The 17,827-nt window shown below is 39.2% G+C and overlaps 1 protein-coding gene across 1 annotated transcript; it reads right to left on the bottom strand.

The window, feature by feature from the left end:
• Positions 1 to 13,442: 13,442 nt before the first annotated feature.
• On the bottom strand, positions 13,443 to 14,243 carry LOC138910515 (uncharacterized). Its single transcript, XM_070201759.1, has one exon. It carries the CDS (start codon positions 14,241 to 14,243, stop codon positions 13,443 to 13,445), a length of 801 nt encoding a protein of 266 aa, XP_070057860.1.
• Positions 14,244 to 17,827: the final 3,584 nt, after the last annotated feature.

The following is a 17,827-nucleotide window of genomic DNA, read 5'->3' as shown; positions in this document are numbered from 1 at the left end:
AAGCCCTCAATCGAGGAGCCACCAACATTGGAGTTGAAGCCCTTGCCTTCACACCTCAGGTATGAATTCTTAGGCCCTTGTTCCATATTACCTGTTATTCTTTCTTCGTGCTTAACTAACATGCAGGTAGATTCCACCCTTGCGGTGCTTCAAAGAAGGAAGAAGGCAATAGGATGGACTTTGCCTGACATTCGGGGTATAAGCCCTGCCTTTTGCATGCACAAAATCATGCTCGAGGAAGATGCAAAACCATCCGTGAAACATCAATGGAGGTTGAATGAGGCCATGCAAGACATCGTTAAGAAAGAGATAATCAAATAGCTAGATGCAGGGGTTGTGTACCCCATTTTGGATAGCTCATGGACTTCGCCGGTACAATGTGTCCTAAAGAAGGGAGGTATGATTGTGATCACAAATGAGAAAAATGAGTTGATCCCTACCAGAATTGTTACCGGTTGGAGGATATGCATGGATTATAGAAAGCTGAACAAAGTGACACGCAAAGACCATTTTCCATTGCCGTTTCTTGACCAAATGTTGGATAGACTTGCCAGGCCTGCTTATTATTGCTTTTTGGATGGGTACTCCGGGTACAACCTGATTCTCATTGCACCTGAAGACCAAAAGAAAACCACCTTCACATGTCCGTATGACACATTTGCATTCTTACAGATGCCTTTTGGTTTGTGTAATGTACCGGCTACCTTTCAGCGGTGTATGATCGCAATATTTATGGATATGGTGGAGGACTTTCTCGAAGTGTTCATGGATGATTTCAGTGTTGTGGGGGATTCATTTGAAGAATGCTTGGATAATCCTGACAAAGTGTTGGCCCGATGTGAAGAGACCAACTTAGTGCTTAATTGAGAAAAGTGCCACTTTATGGTCGAGGAGGGTATTGTCCTCGGCCATAAGATCTCAAAGAATGGTATTGAAGTGGACAAAGCAAAAACTGAAGTGATTTCAAAACTCCCTCCTCCTACTTCCGTCAAGGGAGTGAGGAGCTTTCTTGGTCACGCGGGGTTTTACCGAAGGTTCATCAAGGATTTCTCAAAAGTGGTGAACCCCTTGTGCAAGTTGTTGGAAAAAGATGAAAAGTTTGTATTCAATGATGATTGCATGAAAGCTTTTGAGATTCTCAAGTATAGATTGACTATCACTCCCATCATTACCGCACCCAATTTGAGCTCATGTGTGATGCTGGCGACGTTGCTGTAGGAGCGGTTTTGGGGCAAAGGATCAACACGATATTTCATCCGGTTTATTATGCAAGCAAAACAATGAATGATACCCAAGTCAACTATACGGTGACCGAGAAAGAGTTATTAGCCATTGTCTTCGCCATGGAAAAGTTCAGGCCGTACCTCATGGATGCTAAAGTGATTGTGCACACCGATCACGTGACACTTCATTACTTGATGACCAAAAAAGAATCTAAGGATAGGTTGATGAGATGGGTTCTTCTTCTACAAGAGTTTGACCTTGAAATCATAGACCGAAAAGGGAGTGAGAATCAAGTGGCAGACCACTTGTCCCGCTTGGAAGAGGAGGGGAGGTCCTATGATGGCCTCAAGATTAATGATTCATTTTTGAATGAACAACTCCTCTCCATGTCTTTGAATGGGATGCCTTGGTTCGTCGATGTGGCTAACTTTCTTGTGACCAGCATTGTCCTGAGTGAGCTCTCTTCTAACTAAAGGAGGAAGCTCAAATGGGAAGGCTTGGATTATTATTGGGACGAGCCATATCTTTTCAAGATTTTCAATGATGGTGTTATCCGGAGATGTGTTCCGAAAGAGGAGCAATTGAGTATTCTTGAAGCTTGCCATTCCTCGCCCTATAGTGGGAATTATGGTGGGGCGAGAACTAATACAAAGGTCCTAAGCTGTGGATTCTATTGGCCTAACTTGTACAAAGATGCTAGCGAGCTTGTTAGGCGTTGTGATGAGTGCCAAAGAGCTGGTGGAATTTCCAAGAAGAATGAAATGCCCCTCACCACTATTCTTGAGATTGATTTTTCGATGTGTGGGGCATCGACTTTATGGGGCCATTTGTGAGTTCATGTGGGAACACTTATATTCTGGTTGCTGTTGATTATGTTTCCAAATGGGTTGAAGCTGTGTATTTGCCCAACAATGAGGCACAGAGTGTGGTGGCTTTCTTAAAGAAAAATATCTTCACAAGGTTCGGTACCCCAAAGTCTATCATTAGTGATGGGGGTTCTCATTTTTGCAACAAAGCCTTCGATACTTTACTTTCTAAGTATGGTGTCAATCATAAGGTGTCAACCCCTTATCACCCACATGCTAGTGGACAAGTTGAGGTCTCCAACAGGGAGATCTAGAGCATATTATCCAAGACTGTCAATACAAACCGGACTGATTGGTCAAGGAAACTTGACGATGCTTTATGGGCCTATCATACAACTTACAAGACTCCAATTGGTATGTATCCGTACCGGTTGGTATTTGAGAAAGCATGCCATCTTCCGGTTGAATTAGAGCATAAGGCCATGTGGGCGCTAAAGAAGTTGATCCTTGAATGGGATGTTGCTGACAATCTCCGGGTAGAGCAACTAAATGAACTTGATGAGTTCCGGATCCATGCTTATTCCATATCGTCCTTGTATAAGGACAAGATGAAGTACTTACATGACAAATATATCTGGAACAAAGAATTCAAGGAGGGTGACTTGGTTCTTCTATTCAACTCTCGGTTACGGATATTTTCGGGAAAGCTCAAGTCAAAGTGGAGTGGCCCTTTTGAAGTATTACATGTAACTCCGTTTGGTGCTCTCTATTTGAAAAATCAAAATGGTGAAATATTTAGAGTCAATGGCACCGAGTGAAGCATTACCTTGGCATGATTGATGATAGCCATGTGGTGGCCTTGATCCATTTCAAATGATGATGGTAACATGCGTCATGCCGCGACATTAAATCAGGCGCTTCTTAGGAGGCAACCCATATGTTTTTCTTTCTTTTGATTTTCTTCTTAGATTAGGCATTATTTTGGATTAACTGGTTGTGAAGTGTATGTAGGAACTGGTTGTGCAGTGCAGGATTTTGACAAGGAAAAATTTGGCTAAGTGTTGGAAGTTCGCAGACCGCGCCCAAAATTGCGTGGTCTGGGTGAGCATTTCGCGGCCGCGACTAATATTCCGTGGACCGCGCCCATGTGCTTGAAGCTGGTCTACATAAGGTAACATAGCACGGACCGTGATAGAATTTCGCGGCCGCGCTCAGGTAAGGTGGTGGGTTCCACAGTTGATTAGTATAAATAAGGTTTCCTTAAATATTTTACACTTTTCGAACCCTAACGTTCCACCGCACAAAAAGCATTGTTCGTCTCATCCTGCTCTCAATTTTCATCTCATTCATATTAAGAGTTCATTTCCTACTACAATTTTACAAATTGGTATGTTCAATTCCATGATGTGATTTTATCTTTTTCTTTTCCTTTCTTTTTGTTTAAATATTTCTTTTTAGTTGGGGTTAGATGCATGCCATGATCTCAAATTAATGCTTAATTGATACTTAAATACATGTGGGTAGTGTTTATATGCCTAATAGGGGCTGGGGTTAGTAACTTTGTATGGTTAATTAAACTAAATTTTGCACACTTAGTTAAAACCCAAGTTATCAGTGTTCTTAGTACCGATCTTCTTTGAATTTGGCATCCGCGGTCCATTTTACGCGGTCCGCGATAGGGTATGCGGCCGCGTTCATTTTTTCGCGGTCTGCGCTACCCCAACTTTTAGTTACTGAGTGATTGCTAAGAGTTCGCGGCTGCGGTCAATTTTACATGGTCCGCGGTTGGTCCTTCGCGGCTGCGTTCAAGTTTTTACGGTCCGCGCTTGTGAACTTCAAAGAGTCTGTTAATTGCTTTCGCTGCCGTGTTCATTCTTTTCGCGGTCTGCGATTGGTCATTAGCAGCCGCGTCTAATTTTTCGCGGTCCGCGTGTGTACAAGATCTGAGAGTCAGTAGTCTGAATCTGACCTCTTCGCAGCCGCATTCACTTTTTCGCGTTCCGCGATGGGTATTCTGCGGCCGCGTCCACTTTTTCGCGGTCCGCAATGCCCTGTTTTGAGAAGCACTGTTGTTCATTTCATCTGTATTGCTTTAAGGCATGATTGAACCCCAATTTTAATTATCTTTCACTAATTGTGTATTGTAGAAAATGGTGCGATCTCGTGGAGGAGCAGACAAATCGAAAGGGAGGGCAGAATCCTCCCGAGGCCGGGGCAAAGGAAAGCAGGCTTTGCCCTTAGCAGCTCAAAGAATTATAAGCAAAAAGCAAACCCTCTCTAGACCTCCTGCCGTATCATCAGACACAAGTGAATATCTCCCATCCTGGGAGATTTCTGAGGGGGAATCTACACAACCTCAACAAGGGGGCCAATCACAACCCTACCGCCTTATCAATGAAGCTACCTCCTCTTCTGGGTCGTCTGATGGCTCAGAGGGAGGTAGTGAGGCATCAGAGCCATCTTCCCCACATGCTGCAACTTCGGCCTCAACAGTTGCTCCTATCAATGTAGATGGGGATGGCGAGGTCCCAGATGATGGGAGAGGGGGTGATACCAATGTGGGTGGTCTTGATAGATCAAGGAAGCCCGAGGTGTGGGCGGATAGATTCTTGAGCGAGAAAGCATACCTCAAATCCCGGGAATGGTGGCCCAAAAGGTCGCTCACCCTTAAGTGACAGTTTATAGAAAGAGATCTCCTTCCTCACAATCCAAATATCAAGAGACAGTTTGAGGAGAGAAAAGGGTGGAAGTACTTCACCAGCAAGGTTTCGGATGCCAATGAGTACCTTGTAAAGGAGTTCTATGCAAATGTTGCCCACATCAAAAGTGGCACCACTGTGACAAAGGTACGGAACTTAAAGATACGGTTTGATAGCGACACCTTGAACAAATATGCTAATTTTGAGGATGTGGAAGCTGTACAGTATTTGGAGAAGATGGCCCTAGATGAAGCAGCCCGGCCTTAGCTAGCGGAAGTAATAGCCATCCCAGGGACAACACCGGCCTAGCTCGCAGTTGGAGTCCCAATCGCCGAAACACCCTCAGCTTTGAAGCCAAGGGGTGGTGCACATTTGTATGTAGCCGGCTTGATCCTAGCCAGCATGATAGTTTTATCCCACTCTCCCGGGCGATCCTAATAGCTTCCATCATGGAGGGGTATCCAATGAATGTGGGGAACCTCATGTCCCACCACATCTCCAAAGCAACCGGAAAAGAAGAAAGGTCCTACCCTACCCCAGCTTCATCACTATGTATCTCGAGGACCAAAGGGTAGAGGGGAGGCACTATGACATAAAGGTAAAGCCGAAGAAACCTTTCTCCTGGTATAGCCTCCAAGGACCGGACAACCCTAAAGCAAAGGGTAAAGCCACTACCTCCACTGGCCAGTCTGAAGAGCCAAGGGTAGTGGTCACCGGGTCAGAGCCTTCCACAGCATAGGGACCTTCAGCTGCCATGACTCCTCCTTCATCCGGGCCATCCATCACTGTACCACTATCTGTGCCCTCATCTTTTACTTACCCCCAGACTGCACTGTGGGTTTCTCAGACCTTATCCAGCAGCAAAAACTGGATGCAGGCAGCTACATCAAAGTTGTCTGTCTTATCCAGTGCATTAGCAGCACAGTCAGCCCCAGCACAGCTTCAGGTACCTCCATCAGTGGAGGATTCATTGAAGGAGCTTCTGGACAACCAGAAGAAGCTCCTGGACAACCAAAAGAAGACCCTGGAGACTTTGGATACTCATGGCAAGGTGATCAAGGATCTGGGCAAGTAGGTAAAGAAAATGAGAAAGACTCAGGCCTCAAAGGAGTCAGTGGAGAAGCTGAAGAGGGAGGTAGAGAAGTTCGCGTCTGCTGGAGATATCCCACTTGACTTGCTTATGGAGGAGACTGCCCTAGCAGCACAGGCAGTAGAGCATGAGGCAGACAGAGCTCCAGTTAGAGGATTTGTGGTCCCCCAGTTAGAGGATGTGGAGATCCAGTTAGAGGACCCAGAGGGAGCTGATGATCCTATGCAGTCCGAGAACCCCACTCATGAGCCTGACCCCATGAAGACAGAGACCACATAGGGAGTTTTCTTTACTCTCTAACCCTTCCCTGATCTTATTTTGGTATTAGCATTGAGGACAATGCTATCTTTTATTTGGGGGGGGGGGGGAGGGTGGTCCATTTTGATTTGGTTATGATTTGACGACATTGGTATGTAATAACTATGATACTATTTTTCTTTACCTTTATTTATCATTATTTTCACTTTCATTATTTTTCACTTTTGGTATGTATATAACTTTACCATTCGATGTATATATTTATTTCCATTTTGTATATATTCGTTTCACTCTATTATTGTACATATTCATTTTACTTTCCGTAGTTTACTTCATAACTTCTTTCGTATTTTTCCTTAATAGCTTAGCTTTTTATTTCCTTTAGTAGCTTATTTTTGAGTTTTTAGCTTCCTTTTACATTCTGCATGATCAATAAGCCTCTGGTCTTCTTAATGCCACAGTTCTTTTCAAAGGTGGATGTTGTGTGAACCGGGTGGCTCTTCCCAACGATGGATGGCGTGACAACCTTCTTAAGGGATTGAGTCCGTTTTCTTTTTGCTTTGATATAGTAGTAATGAATAAAACTATCTCAAGCAGGCTTTACTTGGTACTAACACATTTACCTTCGACCTCATGGTTAGAGACAAGTTAATTGACAAAGAATAGCTCTAGTTGTGACCTTTAGACTCTTGAGTTGACTAAAACAATCATCGAGTGGTTTCTTTGAGCCATTTGTGATCTTCAATCTTAGCTAGGGTTGTTGTGGGCCCTCGACTCAGTTCTCTTTAACAATCCAGTAGCTTGAGAGGTGAGGTATTGAATTGCAAGTCCAAGTCCCGTGCCAATAAGCCTAGAACTTGCCCTGAATGTTTGTCTAGGCAAAATTCTAAGTGTAGCTCGACTTGAGAAGTGATTGTAGGATCTCCTTGGTCCAATTTGAACTTTGAAAGCTTCCATAGCCTACCATTATGATATCCCTAGTCAACCCCTTTGAGCTTAAGCCTTTTTCATTCAATAGCCACATTACAAGTCTTTATCCGTTTTATAATGACCCTCTCTTGGCACCCAATCTTTCCTTAGCATTCATGATGAACAATTGGCAAAAGCATAAGTTTGAGGGAGAGACGAGAAAATTGAAAGTGATAAAAGGTTCAAAGAATTGATGAAAAGGAAAGTCAAAGAAAAGGAAGAAAAGCCAAAAAGAAATATGTCAAAAAGAAAGAGAAGGTTGAAGGGATTTAAAGAACATAATGATGAAAGGCAAGGAATGATGAGAAAAGGAGAAAAATTATTGTCATGAGTAAGAAAGAGTGACGGTTTGTCTCTCTAGTTCCCCTAAGGAAGAAGAAAAATGACTCAAAGAGTCAAGAAAGTATGAGCCAAAATGAGAAAATGGAGTGCTTAAGGAAAGATGAAACCATCATAGTTCGTTATGTCCTACCTTGATCTAAAAGCCTTCATTACATCCCTGCTAAAGCCCTATATGGTTTCAAGTTGAGTGAGCTTACATTAGTGGTGATTTACATAAGGGGCAAGCTTATGGTACTTAGAGCCGGACTTGTGGCATTCTTTTGAGAGTGATGAGCGCACTTCTTCACAATCCTTGTTTTGAGTGTTACATTCTAAAAAGTGAGATTTGCTCATGGTGAGTAGAGGAGGAGGAGTTTGAGATCCACAATGGCCTACGTGAGAGAGCGAGCTTCCTTGATGAATTGAGTCAACTCTTGATGCTCTAGTGTCACATTAGAACTATGGAACTCAAAAGGTCATAACATGACGTTGTTGATAATTTATTTGTGTTGAGGGTAATTGTTAGTCCCAATTGATGTTTGATGAAGTCACCTTAGGCCAGCTAAAATATCCTTTTCTTTTTCTTATGGAGGTGGGAATTACCTTATTTGCTTGACGACAAGTAAAAGTTTAAGTTTGGGGGAGTTGATAAGTAGGGATTTTAGCCTATTAATTGCTCTCTTTTACTTGTGTTTTGGGCCAAAAATGCGTGAAGGTATTCTCGAAAACTAACTTAATATGCTTGCTTGCAGGGATTGTTCAAAATGAGACAAAGGAGCCATAATCAACTCATAACGGAGTCAAAACTTGAACAAAAACCAAGACTGGGCCAAGAGGTGTGGAACGCGGATCGCGACAAAAAAAGTGCGGCCGTGAAAGTATCAACGCGAACATTATTTCGAGGTCCGCGATATGAAGAATCAGAGAGATGGTTTTTGGGCACAAATATGGACGCGGACCGCGACAAAAAGATGCGGCCGCGAAAGTACCAGCACGACCGTGATGGGAATTCCGCAGACCGCAGTTGCTAAGGTTCAGAGAGTGCATAATTCAAGCAAAAATGAGAAGGGCGGTCCGCGTCAAAGTTATGCGGCCGCGGAAGTCTCTCACGCGGACACGGTGGAAATTACGTGGTCCACGAAACAAGGTTCAACCCAGGTCCATATGTGAAGAAACGCGGGCCGCGATCAGAATTACGCGGCCGCGATCAGAATTACGCGGCCGCGAAACTTCCGCAGGGGTATTTTTGTCCGAAAATTTCAGCTTAGTATAAATAGATCTTTTTGTCAATTTTAGGTTATGTCATATTTTTGCTGAGTACGTGAGACGGCTGGGTTTTCCCTTTTGGGCAATTTTGTACAAGATTTACCTTATAACATTAGATTTTCATCTTTTAATTTAGTATTATGGATTATATCTTCTCTTTATCTTTGATTTCTGCTACTATTATGAGTAGCTAGACCCATTGCTAGGGTTGTGACCCAACCCTAGTATGGGTATTTAATGGGTCTTGAATTGTAGGGCTTGATTGTTTATGTGTTAGTGATATTTAGCCTAGTTCATGCCAAAATTATAGAATTAGTGGTTGCAAACACTGATTCATGCCTTTGTGACTTAGGCTCTTCTTCAGAAAGAGGGACTAAGTCTAGGAAAACTAGGCTAACAAGGAATTGGGGTGAACTCAAGAAATTGATAGCCTCAATAAAAGGGTTAAACCTAGAGATAGTAATACCCAACTTGAGCTAATATCACTTGTATTGTATGAATACCCATTTGGACTTGAGAAAGCCAAATTGGGCAAAATCACTCAAACTACCGAGAGGTATAGAGTGAGTACTTGGGTGTGATAGCTATATTACGACCCCAATCAAATCAAACTCGCCCTAGATTCTTGATACCCGTTAGATATCCACCTAGACAGAAGTCACTACCCTAGTCCTTTTAAACACTTAAAAGCTATCATCAAAAATATTGTACTTAGCTTTAATCTTAGCGTACAATAGAAATAAAAATAGAAGTAAAATCAACACCATCATGTTTGGAAGTGCAATTAGGAACAACACACACATCTAGATTTAGATAAATATCTAATTTCCAATCAATTAACTCCCTGTGGAAATCGATCCCGACCTTATTGGGTAAAACTGCATGGACCATCCTCGCTACTCAATAGTGGTGTAGGTTTGGCACCGATCAGGGGGGGGAGGGTGATTTAACATAACAAAATAACTTCATATCTAATGAACATAAGAACCTAAGAGCCCTAAACGGTCAGATTCAATAAATAAGCCCGAGCACGTACTCGTCACCTTGCGTACACAGGCTTCACCTAACACAATTAGTACCACAGTCTCAAAACCTAAGGAGTAATTCTCCCACACAAAGTTAGGCAAGATGCTTACCTCAAAGAAGCTAGACAGTTACTCTAAAATGATTTTCTCGAGTCAAACAACCTCCGGACGGCTCAAATCTAGCCTAAAATAACTTCAATTCACAAATAAAACTCATAGAAAATATTTTCGGATAATATAACTTCAATCTCTAACAAGAACTAAAAGTCAAACCCCCAGGCCCGCGTCTCGAACCCGGCCAAAATTATAAAATTCGAACACCCATTCGATAATAAGTTAAACCATACAAGAATCACCAAATTTCGATATCAATTCGTCCTTCAAATCATCATTTTATATTGAAAGATTTTTTTAAAAATTCCCATTTTCCTCAACTCAAAACACCAATTATAAGATACAATAGATGGAATCATGGAATAAAATAAATTTCGAGTGAAAAACACTTACCCCAATGATTTGTTTGAAAAACCCACGAAGAATCGCTCAAAACCGAGCTCTATAAGTCAAGATATGATAAAAATGACCAAACTCTCGATTTTGAAAAAATATATTCTGCTGCCGAGGTATTTATACATAGCGATTCCGGAAATTCAATTGCAATCGCAAAGAGGAAAAGACTATTGTCCAGCAATTATGCTACGCGATCGCGAACAGATAAATGTGATCGCGAAGAAGGGAACTCTGATGGCCCAAGGACTAAACTACCCGATCGCGTGAGGTCACATGTGATCACAAAGGAGCAGGAGGGAATTACCAGCTGTTACAGCTGTACTAAGAGAACATATAACATGGAATGTGAACGCGAAGAAGGGTGATGCACACGTACGCGATCACGGGCTGTAGCATACGAATACGAAGGACAAATATTTCCTGCCTCTAAAATTACACTACACGAACGCAGAGGAGTTGGCACGAACGCAATGAAGAAAACCAGATACCAGCAAATTAGCAGTCCAACAACATGGAGAAATGGCCTGTATCCCATCCGAAACACACCCGAGGCCCCCTAGGACTTCGTAGAAACATGCCATCAAGTTCCATAACATATCACAGACTCGCTCGAGGTCTCAAATCACATCAAATAACGTCGAAACTATGAATCGCACCACGAATCGAACTGATGAACTTTCAAATCTTCTAACATCTAAAACTCGCACCGAAATATATCAAATCATCCCAGAATGACGTCGAATCTTACATGCAAGTCCCAAATGACATAAAGAAGATATTCCAACTCTCAGAATCACATTCCGACCCTGATATCACCAAAGTCAACTCTCGGTTAAACCTCTCAACCTTCCAAAACTTAAACTTTCCATTTTTTGCCGAAACGCTTCAAATTACCCTACAGACCTCCAAATCTAAATCCAGATGCACGCCTAAGTCCAAAATCACCATATGAAGCTATTGAAATCATTAAAATTTCACTTCGGAGTCGTATACAAAAAAGTCAAACTCCAGTCAACTCTTACCGCTTAAGCTTCTAAAACACGAATCCTTCTTCCAAATCAATCCCGAATCATCCGAAATTCGAACTCGATCACACACGTAAGTCAAAATACATAATACAAAGCTGCTCGAGACCTTAAGCCGCCGAATGGGACGCTAATTCTCAAAACAACCGATCGGGTCGTTACATAGACTCTCCTATTCTGATACTGTATTCATGAATACAGTAGGCGAATATAGTCGTGTAGCAGCGAAATTTATGTAGAATTAATTTTGTTGAGTTAATCTAGGAGTGATACATGCTAATTGATCATCTTTCCGTTATGAAATAGCTGGACTCCCCTATTGTTTAGGCGAATATTCCACTACTGTATTCATGAATACAGTAGCGCAAATACAGTTAATACAGTCACACAGCTTGAATCTCCTATATTTTAGGCTAATTCCGCTATTGTATTCATGAAAACAGTAGTGCGAATACAACGAATTAAGTCGCGTAACAACTAAATAGTAGTTATAGGAGTAGTTATGTATATGGTAGTTATATGAAGTTAAGATTACTAAACAATATTGGTTTCTAAATTTTTTTTTTCTTTCTATTTTCCATGTGGGACTTTGTTCACACACCCAACATCTTGAAGCTTTTCAACTATGGAGAAGTTCTACATATATTTTTATTTATTTAATTATGATCATTAAAGTCATTTTTCTTACTTTTTTAGAAATCTCATTCAATCCAAACCAATATTAACTTATATAATGATCTTATGATAAACTCCTTTCGTTTCGATTTACGTGGTACCATTTAAATTTCGAGATTCAAATGAGTCTCTCTTAGAGCGTAATGTTTTCATATATCTGTTAAATATCTTGAATTATTAATTATTGTGATATATATTACTTTTTATATAATTGTCAAATATTTAAATTTAATTTTAAGTTTTAAATCGAATTCATGATCAATTCTAAGAAGCTTAACTTTAGAAATAAGAATAATGCCACATAAATTAGGACAGAATGAATATTATTAAAAATTATATAAAATAATATTATAAATCACTATAATTAGCATTTAAAGTTAGAAAAAATATCTACAAAAAGGATAAGAAATATTATTTGATACTCCAAATGATAACTACCTCATATATAAAGTATAATAAAATAAGTATGCATTAATCGAAAAAAGTCAAGAGAAAAAGAAAAATAAAGTATTCGTTGATAAGATCGTTTCTTAAAAGACTAAGTTAGAAACGACGGCGAAATAAAATAGGAAAAGGATTGAAGTGATGGCTCTGCAGTTGCCTATTACGGGTGAATCCAGCTAGGTTTTTGGTACTATTTATATAGATCTATAAGTCTTTATACGCTTCGAATCACATTGATGTTTGGTGTTAATTTTACTATATATTTGAACCTAACAAGCAAAAAAATAAAAAAGAAGTAGAATTTTATTTTCTTTCATATACAAGTTCACTTTAGATTAGACATGCATCTTGAAGCTTGGCAGTGCTATTCATTGACCAAAAGTCATGCAACTTTAAACTTTTCGAATTATGCACAAGTTCTATATATATTTTTATTTATTTAATTATGGTCATTAAAGTCCCTTTTCTTACTAATTTGGGAATTTCATTTCAATATTTACCATGTTAACCATACATAGATCTTACGATATACTCTCTTCCTCCTAATTCATGTGCAATGTTTATATTTCGAGAGTCAAATGAATCTTTCGATATTTTTATATACCTTTAAAATATTCTGGATTATCAATTATTGTATTTTATAGTTAAGCAGTTTTTAAATATATAAATTTATTTGAAATCAATAAATTTCATTTAATCTGAATTCACGATCAAAATTGACAAATTTATATAACTCTAAAAATCAGAACTGTGCCACATAAATAGAAAATAGGGAGTAATTATTTTCATCATATGGCGAGTCTATTTGATTTGACAATCTGAGCATGAATTGGTTCGTGTATTGGATAAAAGTTTTTACTCACTTTCATTTGAATTTTGGTAAATTGCATGCCATCGCACCAAATATTGTCTTACTTCTATATATATATATATATATACACACACACTCTCCCAACTATACGTTCAGTCTCATCGTAGATTTGCTACTGAAATTTCTTTGACGGGAGAATAGGAAATAAAAAAAATGAATTCTAAGGGAAAGGGGAAAAATTATCAGAAAATTAATTAAAAGTAAGCATCAACTCAGTGAAAGCTTTTTTTGATAAGCATGGATCTTTATATATATAAGATTACGAAATAGAGTTTACAAGGTTAGCAGTGTCTAAAGGGACATTACCTACTTGGCTATTACACGAGCTACTAATGTCACGTAGGGCATTTTTATTTCCAAAGGATGCAAGCCTAGTGCAAACATCTTTGCTAATGTTTTTAACAAGATAGATAGAGCCAACATAGTCTGAGAATAAAGCAGCGGTTACAAAAAGTGGCGGATGGTGCATAATACCAAGATCCCTGCTATTGTTTACACGAACAGCATTCTTAGCCAGCTTGTGTGCTGACTTGTTGGCCTCTCTAAAGTTGTGCTGGATTGTTTGAACTTTCACCTGCATCATCAATAACCTGTATTCATGAATAATGTTCTTAAGGAATGAGTTATCATTCTCTAAGCAGCTAATGACATCCGTTGAGTCTGACTCCACTTCTAAGTTGGTGAAACCTTGTTCCATTGCCAAGCGTAGGCCCGTTTTTAGTGCCATCAACTCAGCATGCAAGGGGGATAGGCATGGTAGAGACCCTTGGAATCCAAGCACCCACGGGCCCCTATTGTCCCTGAATAGGCCACCAATGCCACAAAGGGATGTGCCCTCTTTAAAGGATCCATCAATATTAAGCTTAATATGGTTGCGAGTGAGTTTTAACCATTTTACTGAGATGGGAATGTTTTGTGGTGGCAGAGCTTCCTTGTCTGTAAGTAATTTATATTCCACAGCTTGTTTGTGAGTATACCGAACGAAGGTTTTGATCGTAGTGTTATTAAACAAGTTATTGTTTCCATTGACCCAAATAGTCCATATAACAAATGGAAACATTTCTTTCCAATTAATGAAACCATTTTTAGTGTAAAATTATGATCGTAGATATTTGTCAACCAATTACTAGTATCATTCCATTTATCCATATCTAGGCCTAATTGAAGCCATAGATCCTTCGCAGCTAGGCAATGCATGAAGATGTGGGTAATGGTTTCCTTATGATTTTTACAGAAGGAACATGTAGGGTCAATGTTTATGCCAGTATGATTTAAGTAGCTTCTAGTAGGAAGCCTGTCGTGGTAACATTTCCATATAAAACATATTAAATTATTGGGACAATTCATTTCCCAAATCCAAGCGAAGTCCTTAGCTTCATTTGGTTGACTGTCTAAAAGATTATAGCACGATTTGCTAGTAAAATTACCATTAGTGGTTAGTGACCAAATAGGGGTGTCACAAGTGTTGGAGTTAGGAGTAGTGGCTTTTATTTTATTGATCAAGGTAAGTTGAAGGTCCATGGATAATTTTGATAAGTCCCACTGATTATTAATCCAGATATCCTTAATGGCTAGCATATTATCATTTTGAGTTAGGGAACCATAGATGCATTGGCACAATGGTGGAGATTGGTGGATCCAACGATTATTCCAAACACTGAGATTTGATAAATTATGGGGCAGCCACAAGATACCTTTGCTATAGATATTCCATCCCCGAATAAGGCTATACCAAATAAAAGAAGAGTTCTTAATATTTTTCCTAGTAGCATGTAGCCCATGGATCACTTTTGCCCAAGGGGAATGTGTGTTAGTGAGAAGTCTCCAAGAAAGGTTTGCTAGGTTAACAATATTTTTACTCTTGGATGAGTGTATTCCTAATCCGCCTTCCTTTTTATGTTTGGTGATGGTGCCCCAATTGATAAGGTGAAGTTTTTTGGAAGTGGCATTAGTACCCCATAAGAAATTTTGTTGGTATTTGTCTATATTTTTATGAATCTTAGTATACTGCATAATGTGGTTTGGGAGAGAATTTAGGCACGAGGTAGGCAGGGTGCACCTGCCTGCCATTGTAAGAAAACTTGATTTCCAATTTGCTAATCTTGCATGCATATTATCAATTACAAATTGGAAGTCAGGTGCTCTAGGTTTCGAGTTAGTAATAGGGAAGCCTAAGTATTTTCCAAATGTATAACTAATGTTGATGTTAAGAACATTTGAGATATTGGAGCAAATATTTTTGGGGCAGTGTTTGGAGATTATGATTTTTGATTTTGCCCTATTAATGGTCTGTCCTGATAAGGAGCAAAATAGATCAAGGCAATGCTTAATCGTATTTATAGATTTCTTATTGATCTGGGCCATAAGGGTAAGATCAACCGCGAAGAACAAGTGTGATAATTGGTAATTGTTCTTCCCTGTAGTTATTGGATCCCAGCATCCCATATCAACCTTGTGATTGATGAGCGTGGAAAGCATCTCCATACAAAGGATAAATAAGTATGGGGGCATCGGATCACCTTTTCTGATATCCCTAGAAGGGGCAAAGTAATCAGTTCTAGAGCCATTAACGAGGATAGATATTTTGCTAGATGAAACACAATTCATAATAAGCTTAGTGATGTTGGTGAAAAATTTAAAGAAAGTGAGGGCTATATAGATAAAGGACCATTCGAGACGATCAAAAGCCTTTTCTAGGTCGATGTTAAGGAACATATTATATTTTTTACCATGGTATTTATTCATTTTGAGAATGAGTTCTTGTATAATTATGGCATTATCACAAACTTTCCTATTTTTTAGAAAACTAGATTGAAAGGGACTAATGAGGTTGTTTAAGAAGGGTTTCAAATGATTTGTAATGACCTTTTTAATGATTTTGTAAATAGTGTTACATAGTCCTATAGGCATGAAATTTTTAAGTTGTTAGCGTTAGGAATTTTGGGGATAAGGCATAGGAGTGTGTCATTTATGCCATCAGGAATTTTCCTACTTTTGAAAGCTTCTTGGCATAGGTTAATAACTGAGTTCCCTACTATGTTCCAATATTTTTGGAAGAAAAAAGGATGAAGACCATCCGGTCCTGGAGCTTTGTAAGGTTTAAAGGAAAAACAAGTCTTGATAATTTCAGAGTTAGTGATGGGATTATCCAATGAGGATAGATCAGTATTGTTATAGCTTTTTGGGTCATATTTTATAGCATTCCAATCACTGGAGACATGAGAAGTTGTGAAAATGTTAATAAAATAATCTCTAGTATGGTTGTAGATGGCTCCAGGATCATCAATCCAATTGTTATTATCATCTTTAAAGTAAACAATTTTATTTCTTCTTTTTCTATTAGTGGCCATAATATGGTAAAATTTTATATTGGCATCTCCCTCGTTGAGCCAATGGATTCTGGAGCGGAGTTTCTAGTAGTCTTCTTCTACTTTCAGAATGTTATTGAAATCAATTTTTAGAGACGCTTCTAAGTTTTGAAGCAAGCTGCTCGAGTGATAAGCAACAAAATTTTGAATGCCATTGAGTCTGGCGAGGATACGTTTTTTATTCCTAAAAATATCTCCAAAAATATTATTTTTCATATAATGACATTTTCTTTAAAGGTTGAAGTAGCCATGGTCTAGTGGTTGTTACACCATGCAGAATTTACCACATCTTTAAATTGGGGGTGTTTGCACCAAAAGGGTTCTAGACAGAATGGTTTAGGAAATTGATTGGCTTTTTTAGGTATAAGGTTTATGAGTAAAGGATTATGATCCGAGTGGGTTTTGGAAAGGAGTTATTGAAGCATTGGGGAAAGTTTGGATCCATTGGTCGTTACCAAAGACCTTGTCAAGGCGTTCCATAATGAGACTATTGTTACTAAATCTATGATTACACCAAGTGTATTTGCTACCTTTGTATCCAAGATCAAGTAAATTACAGTAGTTAAGGCTCGACCATAGCTTAAATACACGCCTATGGTTTAAAGGTCTACCTCCTAACTTTTTATTAGCCCTAAAAACATCATTAAAATCACCTCTACTAGCCATGACCCTTTATAGTGATCCGCTATACTATCAATAGTTTTCCACAATTGGTCTCTAGTAAGTGAATTAGTGATAGTATATATTGAAGAAAATAACCATTTAGATCTAGTAGGGCATACCTTAATTGTTGCATTCCTGCGAACAAAGTTGTGGACATTAACTTTTTCATCATCTCCGAGAACCCAAATTCATTAAGAAGAGTAACATGGGAGTGCATCCTAGTCTAAAGAAGTGTAACTACACATGGCATGTGTTGCAACATGAGCTCTCTAAAATTTCTCCTAAAATCTTCATTATTCCCCCCCATAATATTTCAGATAACAATATTAATGGGACTAATCATGTTAACATTTTGTGTATGTGTGTGACCATTCTCCATTAACCCCTTAGGAGGAGTCAAGTTTCTCCTTAGAGATAGAACTAGGATCATTGCCCTGTTTCCCACCGTTGGGTCGTGTGGGGGACGAATGTCCATTGAATATTTGTGTAGGTTTTGGGGGCATGTCAGTATATGCCTCTTCTCTTGAGTTTCCTTGAATAGGAATACTTTTACCTCATTTAGGCTTGACAATTTCACTACTGATTCTTCTACTAAGTCTATTTGTTTGATCAT

Source organism: Nicotiana tomentosiformis, chromosome 4 (genome assembly GCF_000390325.3).
Source record: "Nicotiana tomentosiformis chromosome 4, ASM39032v3, whole genome shotgun sequence".
Classification (NCBI taxonomy): Eukaryota; Viridiplantae; Streptophyta; class Magnoliopsida; order Solanales; family Solanaceae; genus Nicotiana; species Nicotiana tomentosiformis.
This window is presented reverse-complemented; position numbering and strand designations above follow the sequence as displayed.